General features: G+C 41.9%; 2 protein-coding genes across 5 annotated transcripts in view; both read left to right on the top strand.

Moving 5' to 3' along the window:
- RHAG (Rh associated glycoprotein) overlaps positions 1 to 15,018 on the top strand; it is a 31,376-nt gene that overhangs the window by 12,042 nt on the left and 4,316 nt on the right. For 2 of the 3 annotated variants that reach the window (XM_035320662.1, XM_035320665.1), the window contains 2 exons: positions 386 to 459; positions 1,636 to 2,064. In XM_035320662.1, the coding sequence (XP_035176553.1) occupies positions 386 to 459; positions 1,636 to 1,713 (152 nt within the window). In that variant the 3' untranslated portion in view covers positions 1,714 to 2,064. Of the gene's footprint in view, positions 1 to 385; positions 460 to 1,635; positions 2,065 to 15,018 lie in introns of those variants that run through there. The other variant, XM_035320663.1, reaches the window with a different exon arrangement.
- LOC118163730 (cytochrome P450 2K6-like) overlaps positions 6,908 to 15,018 on the top strand; it is a 20,922-nt gene continuing 12,811 nt past the window's right edge. The window contains exons 1-8 of one of the 2 annotated variants that reach the window (XM_035320660.1): positions 6,908 to 7,271; positions 8,220 to 8,382; positions 10,262 to 10,411; positions 12,021 to 12,181; positions 12,850 to 13,023; positions 13,990 to 14,131; positions 14,300 to 14,484; positions 14,697 to 14,838. In XM_035320660.1, the coding sequence (XP_035176551.1) occupies positions 7,086 to 7,271; positions 8,220 to 8,382; positions 10,262 to 10,411; positions 12,021 to 12,181; positions 12,850 to 13,023; positions 13,990 to 14,131; positions 14,300 to 14,484; positions 14,697 to 14,838 (1,303 nt within the window). In that variant the 5' untranslated portion in view covers positions 6,908 to 7,085. Of the gene's footprint in view, positions 7,272 to 8,219; positions 8,383 to 10,261; positions 10,412 to 12,020; positions 12,182 to 12,849; positions 13,024 to 13,989; positions 14,132 to 14,299; positions 14,485 to 14,696; positions 14,874 to 15,018 lie in introns of both variants that reach the window. The other variant, XM_035320661.1, reaches the window with a different exon arrangement.

Below are 15,018 nucleotides of genomic sequence, written 5' to 3'. Positions count from 1 at the left end.
CTGATCTAAGACAAGCTTTCATCGTGCAGTTGCAGTATATGATATCAGAACACTGGTAGCTTCATTACACGTGAGTTTTTTCCTGAGGACAAAAAAAAAAAAAAAATATTTCCAAACAAAAATTCAGACTGAAACAAAATTCCAGTCTAAATCCTTCTATGTGAGCAATTAAAGCCAAGTTGTTACTAAAGTCAATGTGAAAAAGCCAGTGTCACTTCTTATAATGAGAAACCTGATAATGGGAGGCTTAGAAGACTCTCCACAGTACATCTGAAGAATATTTTTGTGGATTTTTTTTTGTTTGTTTGTTTTTGTTGTTGTTGTTTTTGTCATTGCTGTTTGGTTGTTTGGTTGGTTTTGACTTTTAATGCTCTTTTACCTGTAGGTGCTATTCTAAAGCTGCCCTTCCTGGGACAAGCATCTGACAAGAACTGCTTTGATGACTCTGTTTATTGGGAGGTAAGATACAAAGCACTGTCAAAAGGAGCATTATTTTCATTATGTTAGAAGAGGTACAGGACACTTAGGTTTGTACAAGTCAGCTTTCAAAAATGTTGCCCTGCCTTAGGCCATGAATTTATCAAGTCCACCTTCATGATCTATTCTGGACTTGCTACCTGGTCATGCCTTTTACATGGGACAAACCTTGAACAAAAAACAGAAAGTCAGCCAACAAATTGAGACCTGAGTGAAGCTCTTTATCTCTCTTTTAACCGCTTACTCTGTCCAGTCTCATCTTCCCTGTTGTAGTTTAAACACATGATATTTGCATTCTTGGCTAAATGGTACTGCATTTCTAGTGTTATCTAGTGTTTCATACTGAGTTAAATTTAGAGCATTTCTTCGGTATTTGTAGGGACAGTCTCTCTTAGGCTGAGAAGAAGCTCTTCTGCTTCCTGGTTGAATGATCTGACCACCAAGGTTATTGCTCAGAACTGTCACTATTGTTTTATGAATGAAGACACAGATGATGGGGTTAAGAAACAAGTACACCTGACGTAGCCCTGCTAGGATCCCTTTATACTCAATTAAGAGAGACCTTCAGGCTGTGGTTCATTCAAATCACTCCAGATCTCTGTTAGGGTTACACGAATTAAAATCTAGAAAGTCTGTCTATTCCTCACTGGCAATGAAGGACCCTTCATCACCTAATTCAGAGGTAAAAGTCTATACTGTATATAAATTCAATGTAAATAAAATGTTGTGAACCTCAAATGACATTTTATTATTTTTAAATGAATTAAAGTACAGTACAAACTATTCATTTTGGCTTTTGGTCAGAGAAAGTTGTGGTCCAAAAAAAAAAAAAAAAAAAAAAAAAAGGTAAACTTTTAATGTAAACTATTTGCTGTTGGACCTTGGAAAAGTCACAAGCAATGGTTTTATATAAGTGATAAAAAATGACAGGAAAATCAGAATTTTAAAGTGCAATTGAATAATTCACAGCCTGTATTGACCAGTGATAGTAACACAACCCTGCTCACTTGAAGGTTCTTTAGTGTATGTAAACTACTCACTGTTAACGGATACATAATATGTACTAAGAGAATGACCTTCTCAGTGCACTTTAATCTCCTCTTCTGACAAAAGGAAATCTATCTCATCAACTGAACTGTTCTCTGTTTTTCATGACAGGTTCCAGAAGAAGAGAAACTGCATGCAGTTCACTCCAACAACTATGATGAGCAGAGCAGATTTGAAGCTACCATGTAGAAAAACAATTCATCTCTAGCATACGTCCTAATGATCCTCTTTTCAGTTTCTAAAGCTAAAAAACAACATTCAAGTACCGTCTTAAACATGCTTGTTTTTCTAAAAGGGGTTGTAAGTAAAAAAAAAAAAAAAAAAAAAAGAGAGAGAGAAGAAAGGAGAAAATTGAAACTAAATTAAGGCAAATTAACTCCACCTGAGAAGTGATGATAATGACTGCTCAGTTAAGAGGCAGAAAGACTGAGGGAACTGAAAGAATTATATGAAATGTTTGTATCTAGAAGCAGAATCACGCATTTGTGCCTAACTACTTGAGGTAATCCACTGAGAGACGATTAAAATCTCGAAGGATCACAGTGCCCCCAGACATCATGCAGACCACAAAAGCTACCAACGTCTCAGAATGACAATCTACAGCAGATGAACTTTCTAGACTTCTTTATATTAGTATATTTCAAGAAAAAGAAATAATATAAATAAATAAAATATTTCAGTTGGAAGAGATCTTCAAAGTCTGGCTGTCAAATCACCTCAGGGCTGCCCAAAAGTTAAAGCCTATTACTGATGGTGTTGTCCAAATGCCTGTTGAGCATTGACAGCTGTGGGGCATCAACCACCTCTCTAGGAATCCTGTTCCAGTCTTTGGCACCCTCAAGTAAAGAAATTTTTCCTAATGCCCAGCCTGAGCTTCCCCTGGCTCAGTTTTGTGCTGTTCCCTCATGGCCTGCCATCAGTGACCAGGGAGCAGAGGCCAGCATCTCCCTCTCCATTCCCCTCCTCAGGAGCCTGCAGAGAGCACTGAGGCCACCTCTCAGCCTCCTCTTCTCCAGACTGGACAAACCACATGTCCTCAGCCTCTCTTCATAAGATACGCCTTCCAGCCCTTGTACCAGCATGGTTGTTCTCCTCTGGATGCTTTAAAGAACATTAACATCCTTTTTATAGGTCTGAGCTCCTTCTGTGGAGCCCAGAACTGCACACAATATTCAAGGTGAGACTGCACCAACACTGAATACAGTGGGAGGATCACAACTTATGACTGGCTTTGCTGTGTTTAATGCACCCCAAAATGCAGTTTGATCTTTTGGCTGCCAGGCACACTGCTGGCTCATGTTCAGCCTGCTGTTGACAAGCACCACCAAATCCCTTTCTGATGAGGTGCTCTCCAGCCACTCGACTCCCAGCTTGTGTCTGTGTCTGATATTACTCTGTCCCAGGTACAGAACCCAGCAGCTACCTTTGCTGAACTTCATGCTGTTGCTGGTCACCCAATGCTCCAATCTATCTAGATACCTCTGCAAGGCCTCTCGTCCCTCCAGATTGTCAACAGCACCTCCCAGTTTAGTGTCATCAAAAAACTTGCCAACATTCCACTTCTGCATCCAGATCATCATCTAGATTGATAAAATTGGCCCTTCAAGAGCCCTGAAGAACACTGCTAGTGATCAGCTGGCAGCCAGATGTAGCCCCATTCACTACAGCCCTCTACCTTCAAGCCAGTTCATTGCCCAGCATAGCATGAACTTATTTACCTCACTGTAGGACAATCTGTCCAGAAGGATGCTGTGAGGGACAGTATCAAATACCTTACTAATAAAAATTAAAATTAAAATTAAAAACATTTCCACTTTAGAACTAAACTGTGTCCAGCATTTTCTTCAAAGATGCAGAGCTAATTACTGTATTACGAGTGATATAGCTACTGTGATCACTTCTAACAACTTTACAGCAAGTTTGACCAATGATGCTTTTGCCTGAACTAATTAACTAATTTTCTCCTTTTTTTTTTTTTTTCTTGAGTTCAAGTTAAGTGAGGAGGACTGGGACAGTGAAAAGAATGAGTCTTGCTCTACTAAGTCTTGCTCACTAAGATAACAAAACACTGCAATAATTTTGTCGTGTTCCTAAAAGAGCAAGTTCTTTTTATGCAATATGTAAAATAGCACAGAGCAGTGCCGTATTTGACTGTCATAAACTTAACAAACATTCTAGAAACAACTCAGCTGATTCAAGACTTCTGCTTAGAGAAATTGCCTTTCAGACTTCAGAGGAGCCACAAATATTGGTCCAAAGCAGGACATTGGACAAACTTTTATTCAATCTAAACTTCAAAATGTTCCTGAGAAGGGAAGAAACACAGCCTGTCACTCATGTCTGCAATTATTAAATTATAGAATCATTAAGGTTGGAAAAGCCCTTGGAGATATCTGGTCCAACCATCCCCCTACCACCAATATCACCCACTAAGCCATGTCCCTAAGCACCACATCCAACCTTTCCTTGAATACCCCAAGGGACAATGATGCCACCATTTCCCTGGGCAACCCGTTCCAAAGCCTGACTGCTCTTTCTGAGAAAAAATGTCTCCTCATTTCCAACCTGAACCTCCCCTGGCACAACTTGAGGCCATTCCCTCTAGTCCTATCACTAGTTACCTGTGAGAAGAGGCTGACCCCCAGCTCACCTTCCTTTCAGGCAGTTGCAGAGAGCAATAAGGTCTCCCCTGAGCCTCCTCTTCTCCAAACTAAACAACCCCAGTTCCCTCAGCTGTTCCTCACAGGACTTGCGTTCCAGGCCCTTCACCAGCTTCGTAGCCCTGCTCTGGGCACGCTCCAGGGCCTCAATGTCCTTCTCTTAGTGAGGACCCAAAGCTGATCACAGTACTCGAGGTGTGGCCTCACCAGAGCCGAGTACAGGGGGACAATCACCTCCCTGGCCCTGCTGACTACACTATTCCTGACACAAGCCAGGATGCCGTTGGCCTTCTTGGCTACCTGGGCACAATGCTGGCTCATGTTCAGGTGACCGTTCATTAGGAACACCCTACTCAGCTCACACACTCTCTGCTGGCACTGCAGGAACCAGACCTAATGGAAGAAACCAGCAGGGCTGAGCAGGCAAGGGCAACAGGGTTTGGGGGTTTGTTTGCTTCTCTGCATTGCTGGAGACATCTCTAGCTCCCACAGCACCCTTCCAATAACATGGCAAGTCTCATATGGGCAGGCAAATGCTGTATTTGTTCTGAAACTCTGCACAGACTTAACCCTGGGCTTAACCGCTTGTCTTAGTAAACAACTCAGAACTGTCACCTCCTTTCATAACCTAAGAATCAGTATCTGACTTATCTCCTGTTAATAGTTAAATCCTAGCGATATGTGGAAAGAACGACAGACACAGTGCCTTTTTACCTGCTTATGGAGGTATAGTAGAAATGTGCCAATTAGCACGCAGCTGGACATAAGCCCTGGACTTTTTCTGGGACACCGTCCAAGTAAGTGAAACGATCTGATCTTTCTTCCAGTGACCCCAGTGGCAGCAGTAGACTCAAGGCTGAGAGCCTTGGTATGAGAGCAGGTTTGCTTTAGCTCCTCTTCCAGGTTCTCAGCAGGTTCTTAAATACCTTTCCTCTAGGTCTCTGTATCCCCAGACCTTGGGAGGCTGACTACTCTCTGCCTTTCGGCAAGTCTCTGGGATCGTGGCATTTTTAAGAGTCAAGGACAAAGGACTCAGACAGGGCACCTTAGGTCACACAGCCTCCACATTCTTGCCTCAAAGCCATGTACAAGTTTCTCCTGGAAAGCTCATCCAAACACTGCCCTGAAGGCTGCAGGTCCTCTTCCCCGGTCAGTCTCAATGAAAGCCCTGGATGGTTTCTTCTGCATGGCTTCTCCTTTTAGCACTCTCTCAAATTCTGAGACACACAAGTCAGACTGCACCTCAGCCGTCTTTCCTCAACAAGCAGAGGCCATCTTTTCTTTATTTCCCCCTCAGCCTTGGCTCAAGACTCAGAGATAATCCTACAAGCTCTTCTCTCAGTCTCTCTTCCTGAAATGACTACTGCTGGATGTCAAAAGCAAGTGCCACTGATAAAGATAAATGAATCCAGGCCCTACTGTGCAATGTTAGGTCAACCTGCCTGAGTAGGTGACCGCCAGAGGTCCCTTCCAACCTCAATATTTTGTGAAAATCAAGAACATGAGTTATCTGATCATTTTCAGCTTCTGATTTTTAAGATAAGTAAGGTGGCCTGCAGGTGCCCCTTGCCCTGCTCTCACTTTAAAGGAAGCTTGGGCCCTCATATCAATGCATCCATCACTACTTGGTCAGATCAGTGTGATTCCACATTTCACTCTGAATGCCACCTAGATCAAAGATGTGTGTGCCTCAACAAATAATTCATCTAGCTCAGAGGACAGTGCATGGAGTTCTTCCTTTCTTAAGCACTCCTGATTAAGGCTGCTTTACACTCTAGGACCCACAGAACACCAGGGCCATAAATCCACATTCAGATTACTCAAGAGGAATCTTCACAATAGTCGTAGCTCCTCTCTCAGCTAAACTTCTGTTCTTGGCAAAATCTGACATCCCCAACATCTTCCATAAAGGAAAGGGAAAGCCTAAGCTTCTTCCCTCTTCTCCCAGTTCATGCCAATTGGTCCAAAAAGAAATTTTGCTGTGGCTCTCTTGGGCTTAGAAACCACAAATTCCTCTGTGTTACTGCAGTGGTTGTACCATTTACTTAGCAACTGAACACACACCAAAACTGAAAGTGAGAGCAAGGGATCTCTCTGTTTAATGCTAGGACCTGAATGTTATGTCCCTCGCTTTGCAGTCTCATCTCCCCTGGCTGTTGACATCAAAATGGATAAGGACAGATCTGATAATGTCAGAGTAAAGGCCTCTGAGGACTGACCTCACTGACCTCAGCAATGATAAGAAGGCAGCTTTAGGTTCTCTAACCTTCCTGAGAAGGAACAGTAATGGATCAGCTATAAGTATAGTATAGAAAGAGGGAATACTGGGAGAGAACAAGAACTAGTGGACATAATCTGAATTAAGATGTGATGTGAATATAATTTTACAATTAAAAAAAAAAAAATAGCCTTGGGTTATATTTCCTGAGGAAAGTTTGGCAGTTTTAAAGAAGATTATGAGACAGCAATGCTTAAGACTATAGCATAAAGCATTTAAATGAAAAGGATGACCCTTGCATCTCCTTTGTAGACACACTTCACTAGTTCTCAGTGTCTCTCCTTTGTGGACTAATGCTTTCAGTCTCAAAGTTCAAGGCACTGTTTGAGTTGCTATTTCTAAATTTACACCCCCAGACATCTCTACCAATGTATGAGACTCGTTGTTAATTCCCTCATTAAACAGTAACCAGGATAGCGTAAAGTGAGTGTATATGTTGGTGAGAGTGCTAAGTAGGTATTCTTCAACGGTAAAATCCCAGAAGGGAGCTGAAATTTCTACCATTTCTTAGAGGTTAAGCTCATACCTCTGTAGGTGTAGAAGTGTCATTACTGCTTGAAACAACTTCTGACAGGAGATTGCTTGAATTTTCATCTCCTCAGATAAGCCTTTGCTGAAAGATAATGGATTGGGCCAGCCTTGTTCCCCTGGGGTTGCTGTTTGTCCTCATTCTCCTGCTGACTGTGAAAAGACAATATTTCTGGAAGAGCCATGTGAATAAGAACCTTCCTCCAGGACCCAAGCCTTTACCCATCATTGGAAATCTGCACATCTTGGACTTGAAGAAACTTGACGGGACATTGCTAAAGGTAACTTCTGTAGTTCTGTTTCTCAGAACTCTCACTCTAAGGCAGAGTTATAGATACAAAGTTTTCTCAAGGAATGGAAATCACAAACACAACAGGATTTATTCTCTGCAGAACTGCTATTCCTATTATATGATATTGTGTTGGTGAGGGGGAATTGGCTTCCAGCCATATTAACTAGAGAATTGACCTACTTCTGTTGAACACAGGAAATGCTGGGGCTCTCCAGGCAAGGGTAACTAGAAGAGAGGGTCCCTGAATCTCTTGTTCTTAAAGGAAATTCCACCAGCAATTGCTGAAACATTTAGGGAGGAGAACAGAGCTTTTTGGAAGATGTTTGCTAGATTCAGCCATCAGGGAACTGACAGCAAACAAATTCTTGATCCTCTCCCTTGATGGAAAAATCTTCTTGGTTTCAAACAAACTAGCACTGCTTGTTTTTTCATACCTTGTAGCAGTAAACTCCAGGACTTTGGGGAAGATAGTGTGTGACAGTCAGATAGGGTATGATTTTTGGTGTAGACTCACTGTGCTATTCCTCAAAACCACAAGCAGAAAATCTAAGTGTTTCAGGGAGTTCCTATATCCTACCATGTACTACCACCTTGGAAATCAGTCTCCTTTTAGGTAGGTGAATATTTCCAGCTGTCCTCTGTGAGTTCTCAGGTTCTAAATCAAAAGTTAGAGAGACAGTGCAGTAGACACAGTTAGCCTCCTAAAAGTCAAATATCTAGCAGAGAAATCAAATATCTGACAGAAGATTACAGACCCCATTGTGATTCTTTGTATTTATTCACAATAGCTCCAATATTTGTATGACAAATTCTCAATATTTTGGGCAGAGGATGAAAAGCCAGTGCCATGTGAGAAGAAGAACATTGAACCCGATGAAAAATAAGTATTTTTTAACCTTGCTGGATATCATCTTCTTGCTTCCTTTCATCCCACTAGCTGTCTGAAACATATGGCCCAGTGTTCAGAATTCAAATGGGACCGAAGACAATGGTGGTGCTATCAGGATATGACACAGTGAAGGAAGCTCTGGTGAACCATGCAGATGCATTTGCAGGGAGACCTAAAATACAAATCGTCAAAGAAACGGGAAAAGGAAAAGGTGAGTGTGCTGTTCAGCTCCCCATACACCCGCCTTCTGCAAAGAAAGATAACAGGATGAAGTTTTCTCCATGAAAAGGGGAATGCTGAACCTCTCACTTTGTTTTGCTATGCGTGTGAAACAATTTGAGTGGTGTGTGGTGATATCTATCATGGATAAGAAGAGATGATATCCTTAATTTACACACAAACACCTCATTTAGAGGTCTGAACCAGCTGCTGAGACTTAGGGATGTTATGTTGAGGAGCTGTGCAATGGGTTGACCTTCACTGGCAGCCAGATAGACACTTACACTCACACTCCAGCTGCTCTCTCACTTCCCCTCATCAACAGGACAGGAAGAGAAAATAAGATGGAAAAGCCTTTGGGTCAAGATAAAGACAGGGAGATCACTTACCAATTGCTGTTATAGGCAAAACAGATTCAGCTTGGGGAAAATTAACGTATTGGCAATTTAAAAAAAGAATAGGATGATAAAAAACAAAGACAAAGCAATAGCACCTTCACGCAACCCACCCCTTCTTCATAAGCTCAACTTCACTCCTTAGCCTCTGAATCCTCTGCCTCTTCCCCACCCGAAGCGGTGCAGGGGAATGGGCAATGGGTAGTTGCAGTCAATGCACAGCACTTCGTTTCTGCCACTCCTTCCTCCTCACACTTTTCCCCTGCTCCCGTGTGGGGTCTCTCCCACAGGCTACAGCCCTTTGTGAACTGGTGCAGTTCATGAAGGGCTCAGCTTTGGCCAACAGTGGGTCCAGTTGGTAGTCAGATGGAACTGGTCCTGACACCAGGACAGGCCCTGGCCTCTTCTTACAGAGCTACTCCTGCAACCCCTCTCTCTACAAAAACCTTGCCACATAAACCCTAAACAAACTGGCAGAGAAGTGTCTGTTATATCAGTAGCACTACCTCAAAATACTTTTGTGAGATTGATGTTATTGAAGGCCTATTAAAAAAAAAAAAAAAAAAAAAAAAAAGTCTAACTTACATTTTTCTCTTTAAGGGAAAATAAACAATAATTCAAGACTTTAGGTTTCTTTCCTCAGGGGGACCCCGCTCTTGCTCTGAGTTCTTCTGGGCAGAATATACCCTCTACAGATGTTAGACACTGAACAAGAGCTTTTGATTCCCATAAATATTGATGGAATACATGGAAATAGGGACTTGAGTAACTAATATGTCATTAAATGTGACATCTATCTGTAAATATTTTCTTTCCTCCCTAGAAACATCTTCTTGAACAGGACTAAAAAAGAATAATGATAGGTGTAATGGAAGTTAATAGCAGTGTCATCTTGACCAAAACTTCACTGAGGATTCTCTGCAGCTATTCTAGAATATATAGGGGTGATTCCCATGATGGAGTGAGGAAATTTTCCAAACTGGTATCCATGACACAGGTTCTCATTTAGTCCCATGGTCACTGAAGGAACATGGGCACTCTCGAGGGGGAAAGATCTGTCAGCCTAAGGGAGCCATCTAACATGAAAGAGCATATCCATCATCCCAGGAGATGTCCCTGAGACACAAATCCAAGTCTAAATCAAATTGAGCAAAAGTGTCCTAATGTCTCAGAACACATCAGACACCATGTGAATTCAGAGCAGTGGCTACTTCCCTCAGAGCATTCTCCTGACATAGTTCTCCTTTCTTTTCACTTAAACGGAGACACAATCTGTTTTGAGAGCAGCAGAGTGATTTCCCCCTTATCTCAACGCACGAGCCTCTCTTCATCTTATTTTCTCCGCCTGTTCTTTTCAGGAAAGAGATTGAAATATGAGCATGGTGGACCTTAGCTGTCCATCAGTGTAAAACCACCCCAGGGTAGATGAGGAATCTGCTGAAATTTCTGTTTATGTGCTTTCATTTTCAATTTCAGGAGTTATATTTTCTTATGGAGAAAACTGGAAAGTAATGCGAAGATTTACTCTTACAACCTTACGAGACTTTGGAATGGGAAAGAAGGCCATAGAGGATCGTGTTGTAGAAGAGTATGGATACCTGGCAGATGTCATTGAGTCACAGAAAGGTGGGGAAATTACTACCTCCATGACATGTCTCCGACTTTTCTCAGAAAACATTTTCAGGAATGCCAAGATTCAAGGGAGAGGCTTAGAACACTTTCAGAGATATACCTTTTTCCAGTATCTGTGCTGGATGATGAGTTTACATGAGTTCTGTCTTTCTCCCTGTCTCTCTACCTGGCAATTGCCTGACATGCAAATTAAAACATTTATAGAGGCTCTGAAAGTCAAACCTGGAGGCAAACAGCACTGTTGAGGAAAGGGATTTGTTCCTCCACGTGCAGCACCTCTACAAATTACAGTCTTTGATTGATCAAAGAGCATAGGGAGAAAAGCAGAAGGCAACTGCAAGGATTTGCATATTTAGACAGAAAAATTCATTGTCCCTAGAGGCACAAGTCTGGGAAATCCCTTCCAGTGGGAGACAGAAGATCCATTATAGATGCCACCATCATCATCCAGGATTGTTTCTCACTAGGCTCAGTTATCAAGAGCAGGAATTAGAATTGAATCATCGATTCAAAGGCTCGTATAACATTTTGGATTGGATTATCTAATCTTAGAGATAATCTAATCCAACCCCCCTGCCATAGAAAGGGGAACCTTCCACTAGAACAGGTTGCTCAAAGCCTCATCCAACTCAGCCTTGAACCTAACCTTGAATTTCCCCCAGGTATGGGTCATCAACAACTTCTCTGGGCAACTTGTTCCAATGCCTCACCACCCTCTGTGTGAAGAATTTCTTCCTAATATCTAATCTAAAACTATCTTCTTTCAGTTTTAAACCATTACCCCTTGTCCTATCACTACATACCCTTATAAAAAAAATAAAAAAATAAAAAGTCTCTATCCATCTTTCTTATAAGCCTTCTTTAAGTATTGAAAGGCTGCAATAAGGTCTCCATGGAGCCTTCTGTTCTCCAAGCTTAGCAACCCCAGCTCTCTCAGCCTGTCTTCGCAGGAGAGGTGCTACAGCCCTCTGATCATTCTGTGACTTCAGCAGGCAGCTCTTTCAACCAAGTAGACTTGCCATAAAAACAGATTTCTGTATCATCATTCTAGGTAGGCTTTGAGTCCCCACCTCAAAGCCCTGAAAGCAGGAGCTATGTCCAGCTTCAAAGTTGCATCAGAGGGACCTACGTGCTGTAGAACTGAGAGCCCCAGCAGGAAAGATTGAGTGACCAAGAGCTACTTCTTTAGGAAATTTGACTTAAATGTTCTAGACAAGCACAGTACAAATTCTCAAATATTGGTAAAAAGGGACTGCCCAGGATAGCACTAACAGGGCAAGTGGCAAGTACTGAGAGTTTTCCTTATACTTGGAAACTTTAAGACCATGTATGACCAAGTAGATCAGAACTGGGCCATAAAGATGCAGGACCACAATGGTCTTGAAGAAGATGGAGAGAAGCACAAAAACTCGCTTTCAGTCTCAGGTCTGTCTTAAAAGCTTTTGGTGACTTGTGAACCAAGAGATGGGGGGAACTTTCTTCCTGACAACTCTGTGCCTATCGTATCCCAGACTTTCACAAAGCCTCTGCATGCTATTGTAATATTTTAATTAATTACAATAACCATTGACTATGTTTTTTGCACCACCTTTTCCTATGCTAGGGAAGCCCCTTGAGATGACTCTGATAATGAATGCTGCTGTTGCTAATGTCATTGTATCCATATTGCTTGGAAAACGGTATGACTATGAAGACCCCACATTCAAAAGACTCCTGTCATTGATGAATGAAAATATCAGACTTTTTGGAAAGCCACCAGTTTTGGTAATTCATACTGTTTGAATGTTGCTCTTCAAATCACACGCTACACAAAGCATTAACAGTAGATTTACCACACTCATGATCATTGCAATTCACTTATCTGTACATGACAAATGCATTCTGAAATGGCAGAAAGAAGACCTCTGGTGCTAGATGAATTGCTCTTAGCAGCATAGCCTGGAGATTACAAGTTCCTCATTTCATGAAGAAGAACTGAAGAACATGCAATACAATACAAGGAGTGTGTCCCCAAGTGATAGAAGTTGATCATTATTCCCCATCTCCTATACAAACAATATCAAGAAAAAAAAAAAAATTAAGAGACAGTTACATATCTGTAACTGTCTCTTAAATAGTAATTGTCTCTTGATACATCCAATTTCAACAATCTGGAGAGGGATGGATGAATTCTCCAAGAGTGGAGAGCTAGAAAATTGTGTCAACATTGGATTTCTAGGCCACCAGCTAGTGTGATTAACACGTAGTGTAAGAGAGAATAAATTTAACCATTTTAATAGCTGACCAGAGAAGGATGACAAAGGGTGTTTTGCATCATGAATATAAGGCTATACACCTTTTTCTGTACAGGCTTTTGTTAATACATACTGTTGAACAGTGGTACATTTACTTAGCAGCTGCTTTTTCTTCCTCTTCATCTCTGCATCTTGTAGCTGTACAATATATTCCCAGCCCTTGGATTCTTCCTGAAGGACCGCAAAGCTTTTATTGAGAATGCGAAAGAAGTCAATGCTTTTATCAAGGTTACTTTCATAGAACATCTTAAAGTCCTGGACAGAAATGACCAGAGGAGCTTCATTGACACTTTCCTCGTCAGACAACAAGAGGTAATTGAATCCCAGAAGCTCCTTCAAATCTCTTCACTTTCTTTTCAAGTCTTTACAGCTCAATAAGTATTCTTCATCAGAGATCTAGCATGTGCTAAAGTCCTACTAAAAACTGTGCTAGAGTTGAAAGACTGTGCAATTATTTCAGCTAGAAGATAAAATAATCACAGGCAAGCATCTTCCCTGTGTCCCCATTAATTTATAAGGACAATACAAAAGCGAGCAAAGTGTGAGAAGAAATCTTTACTTGTAGTTTAAAATCCTGTTCTGTACCCCAGCATTTCTGATTCCTTTTTGTAAACTATTGTCCCCCTTCATAGATGCATACCCTGGGAAAGCTCTAGGACTCTTCAGCACATATTTCTTGTTTTCAGTTTGCATCTCACACAAAATTTTATATACCTGCTTCCACAAAAAACACACTTTAGTTCTACAGGTCTTGTAAAAATGAAGCAGGGTTTGTACCCACAAATGTTGGCCATTGGAACTCAGAGGAACATGAACCATCTTCTAGGGTTTTTGTTTTGTTTTGGTGGTAGGGGCAGGTAAAGGCAATATCACAATGAGCCAAGTCCCCAGTACCTCTTGAGCTCACATGAAAACCCAGCCCTGGCAGCAAATCTATTCTTCCCAAGAAATTTCGTATTGTAATATGCTCTGCTCCATGACCCAGGAAAAGAAAAACTTGATTTAATTATTTGGGTGGCCCCAGTCATTCCTGTTATTACTGAAATTAACATTGCTGACTTGATTGTGTGTTCTTGTGGGCAGCAGAGACAGTCCAAGCACTCGGTGCTTCAAGATTCAGCTTATTACAGATTTCTCAAGGCATCACTTCAAAACCTTCTCCTTTAAAACTGTAACTCATCCCTGAGTTTTGCATATGATTTTTTTCCTGTTTTCTGATGAAAAAACACCTTCTTGAATCTTTAACCAGATGATAAAATTATTGTTTCATTTCTCCAGGAGAATGGAAAGGACAATGGGTTTTTTGATAATGAAAACTTAACTGAGGTTGTGAGAAATCTGTTTGCAGCTGGTACAGATACCACATCCACCACTTTGCGCTGGGGCCTTCTGCTCATGATGAAATATCCTGAAATTCAGAGTAAGTGAAAACTGGGCATCCAGTGGCTTCCTTCTCATCAGATCACCTTGAATGTGACTTCAGACTAAACAGGGTTGAATAAAAAATTGAATACTCCATATCCCATTATTCCTAACAAGATAAAGAGATGTTCAAGCAGTCTATGTATGATCCATGTTTCTTTCACAGAAAAAGTCCAAGAAGAGATAGAGCAAGTGCTAGGATCAAACCCCCCACGAACTGAGCATCGGACTCAAATGCCATATACTGATGCTGTTATCCATGAAATTCAGAGGTTCGCTAATATCCTGCCACTGAGCCTGCCTCATGAGACTACTGCAGATGTCAATCTCAAAGGCTATTTCATTCCCAAGGTGAGATGCCAGCAGCACTCCTTTCCTTCTCTCTGTCCCCAGTGCATCCCCCCTTCAAGTCTGGCATCCAGGGATGCTTGCTCACTGCAGGGTTCTCACACACTCTCACTTTGTCAGGAGTTCCCCAGGTAAAGTGTGTTTATTCAGCTCCAACACTCGCCATCGCTCTGATGGCCACACCACCACCATAACTTCTCTGCCTTGGCTTGCAGGGAACCTATATCATCCCTTTGCTGACCTCTGTCCTGCGAGACAAATCCCAGTGGGAGAAACCAGACACCTTCTACCCTGAGCACTTCCTTGACTCGGAGGGGAAGTTTGTAAAGAAAGATGCTTTCATGCCTTTTTCAGCAGGTACCTTCTATTCCATTTTTAGGGCTCTGGAAGAAACTGGGCATCCAGAAATCCTTCCTTCCCACTGCAGTTGGTCTCCTCCTCTCCTCTCCTCTCCTCTCCTCTCCTCTCCTCTCCTCTCCTCTCCTCTCCTCTCCTCTCCTCTCCTCTCCTCTCCTCTCCTCTCCTCTCCTCTCCTCT

This window comes from Oxyura jamaicensis, chromosome 3, assembly GCF_011077185.1.
Source record: "Oxyura jamaicensis isolate SHBP4307 breed ruddy duck chromosome 3, BPBGC_Ojam_1.0, whole genome shotgun sequence".
In the NCBI taxonomy this organism is placed as follows: Eukaryota; Metazoa; Chordata; class Aves; order Anseriformes; family Anatidae; genus Oxyura; species Oxyura jamaicensis.
The sequence above is the reverse complement of the archived record's forward strand: the minus strand, read 5'-3'. Positions and strand labels throughout refer to the sequence as shown.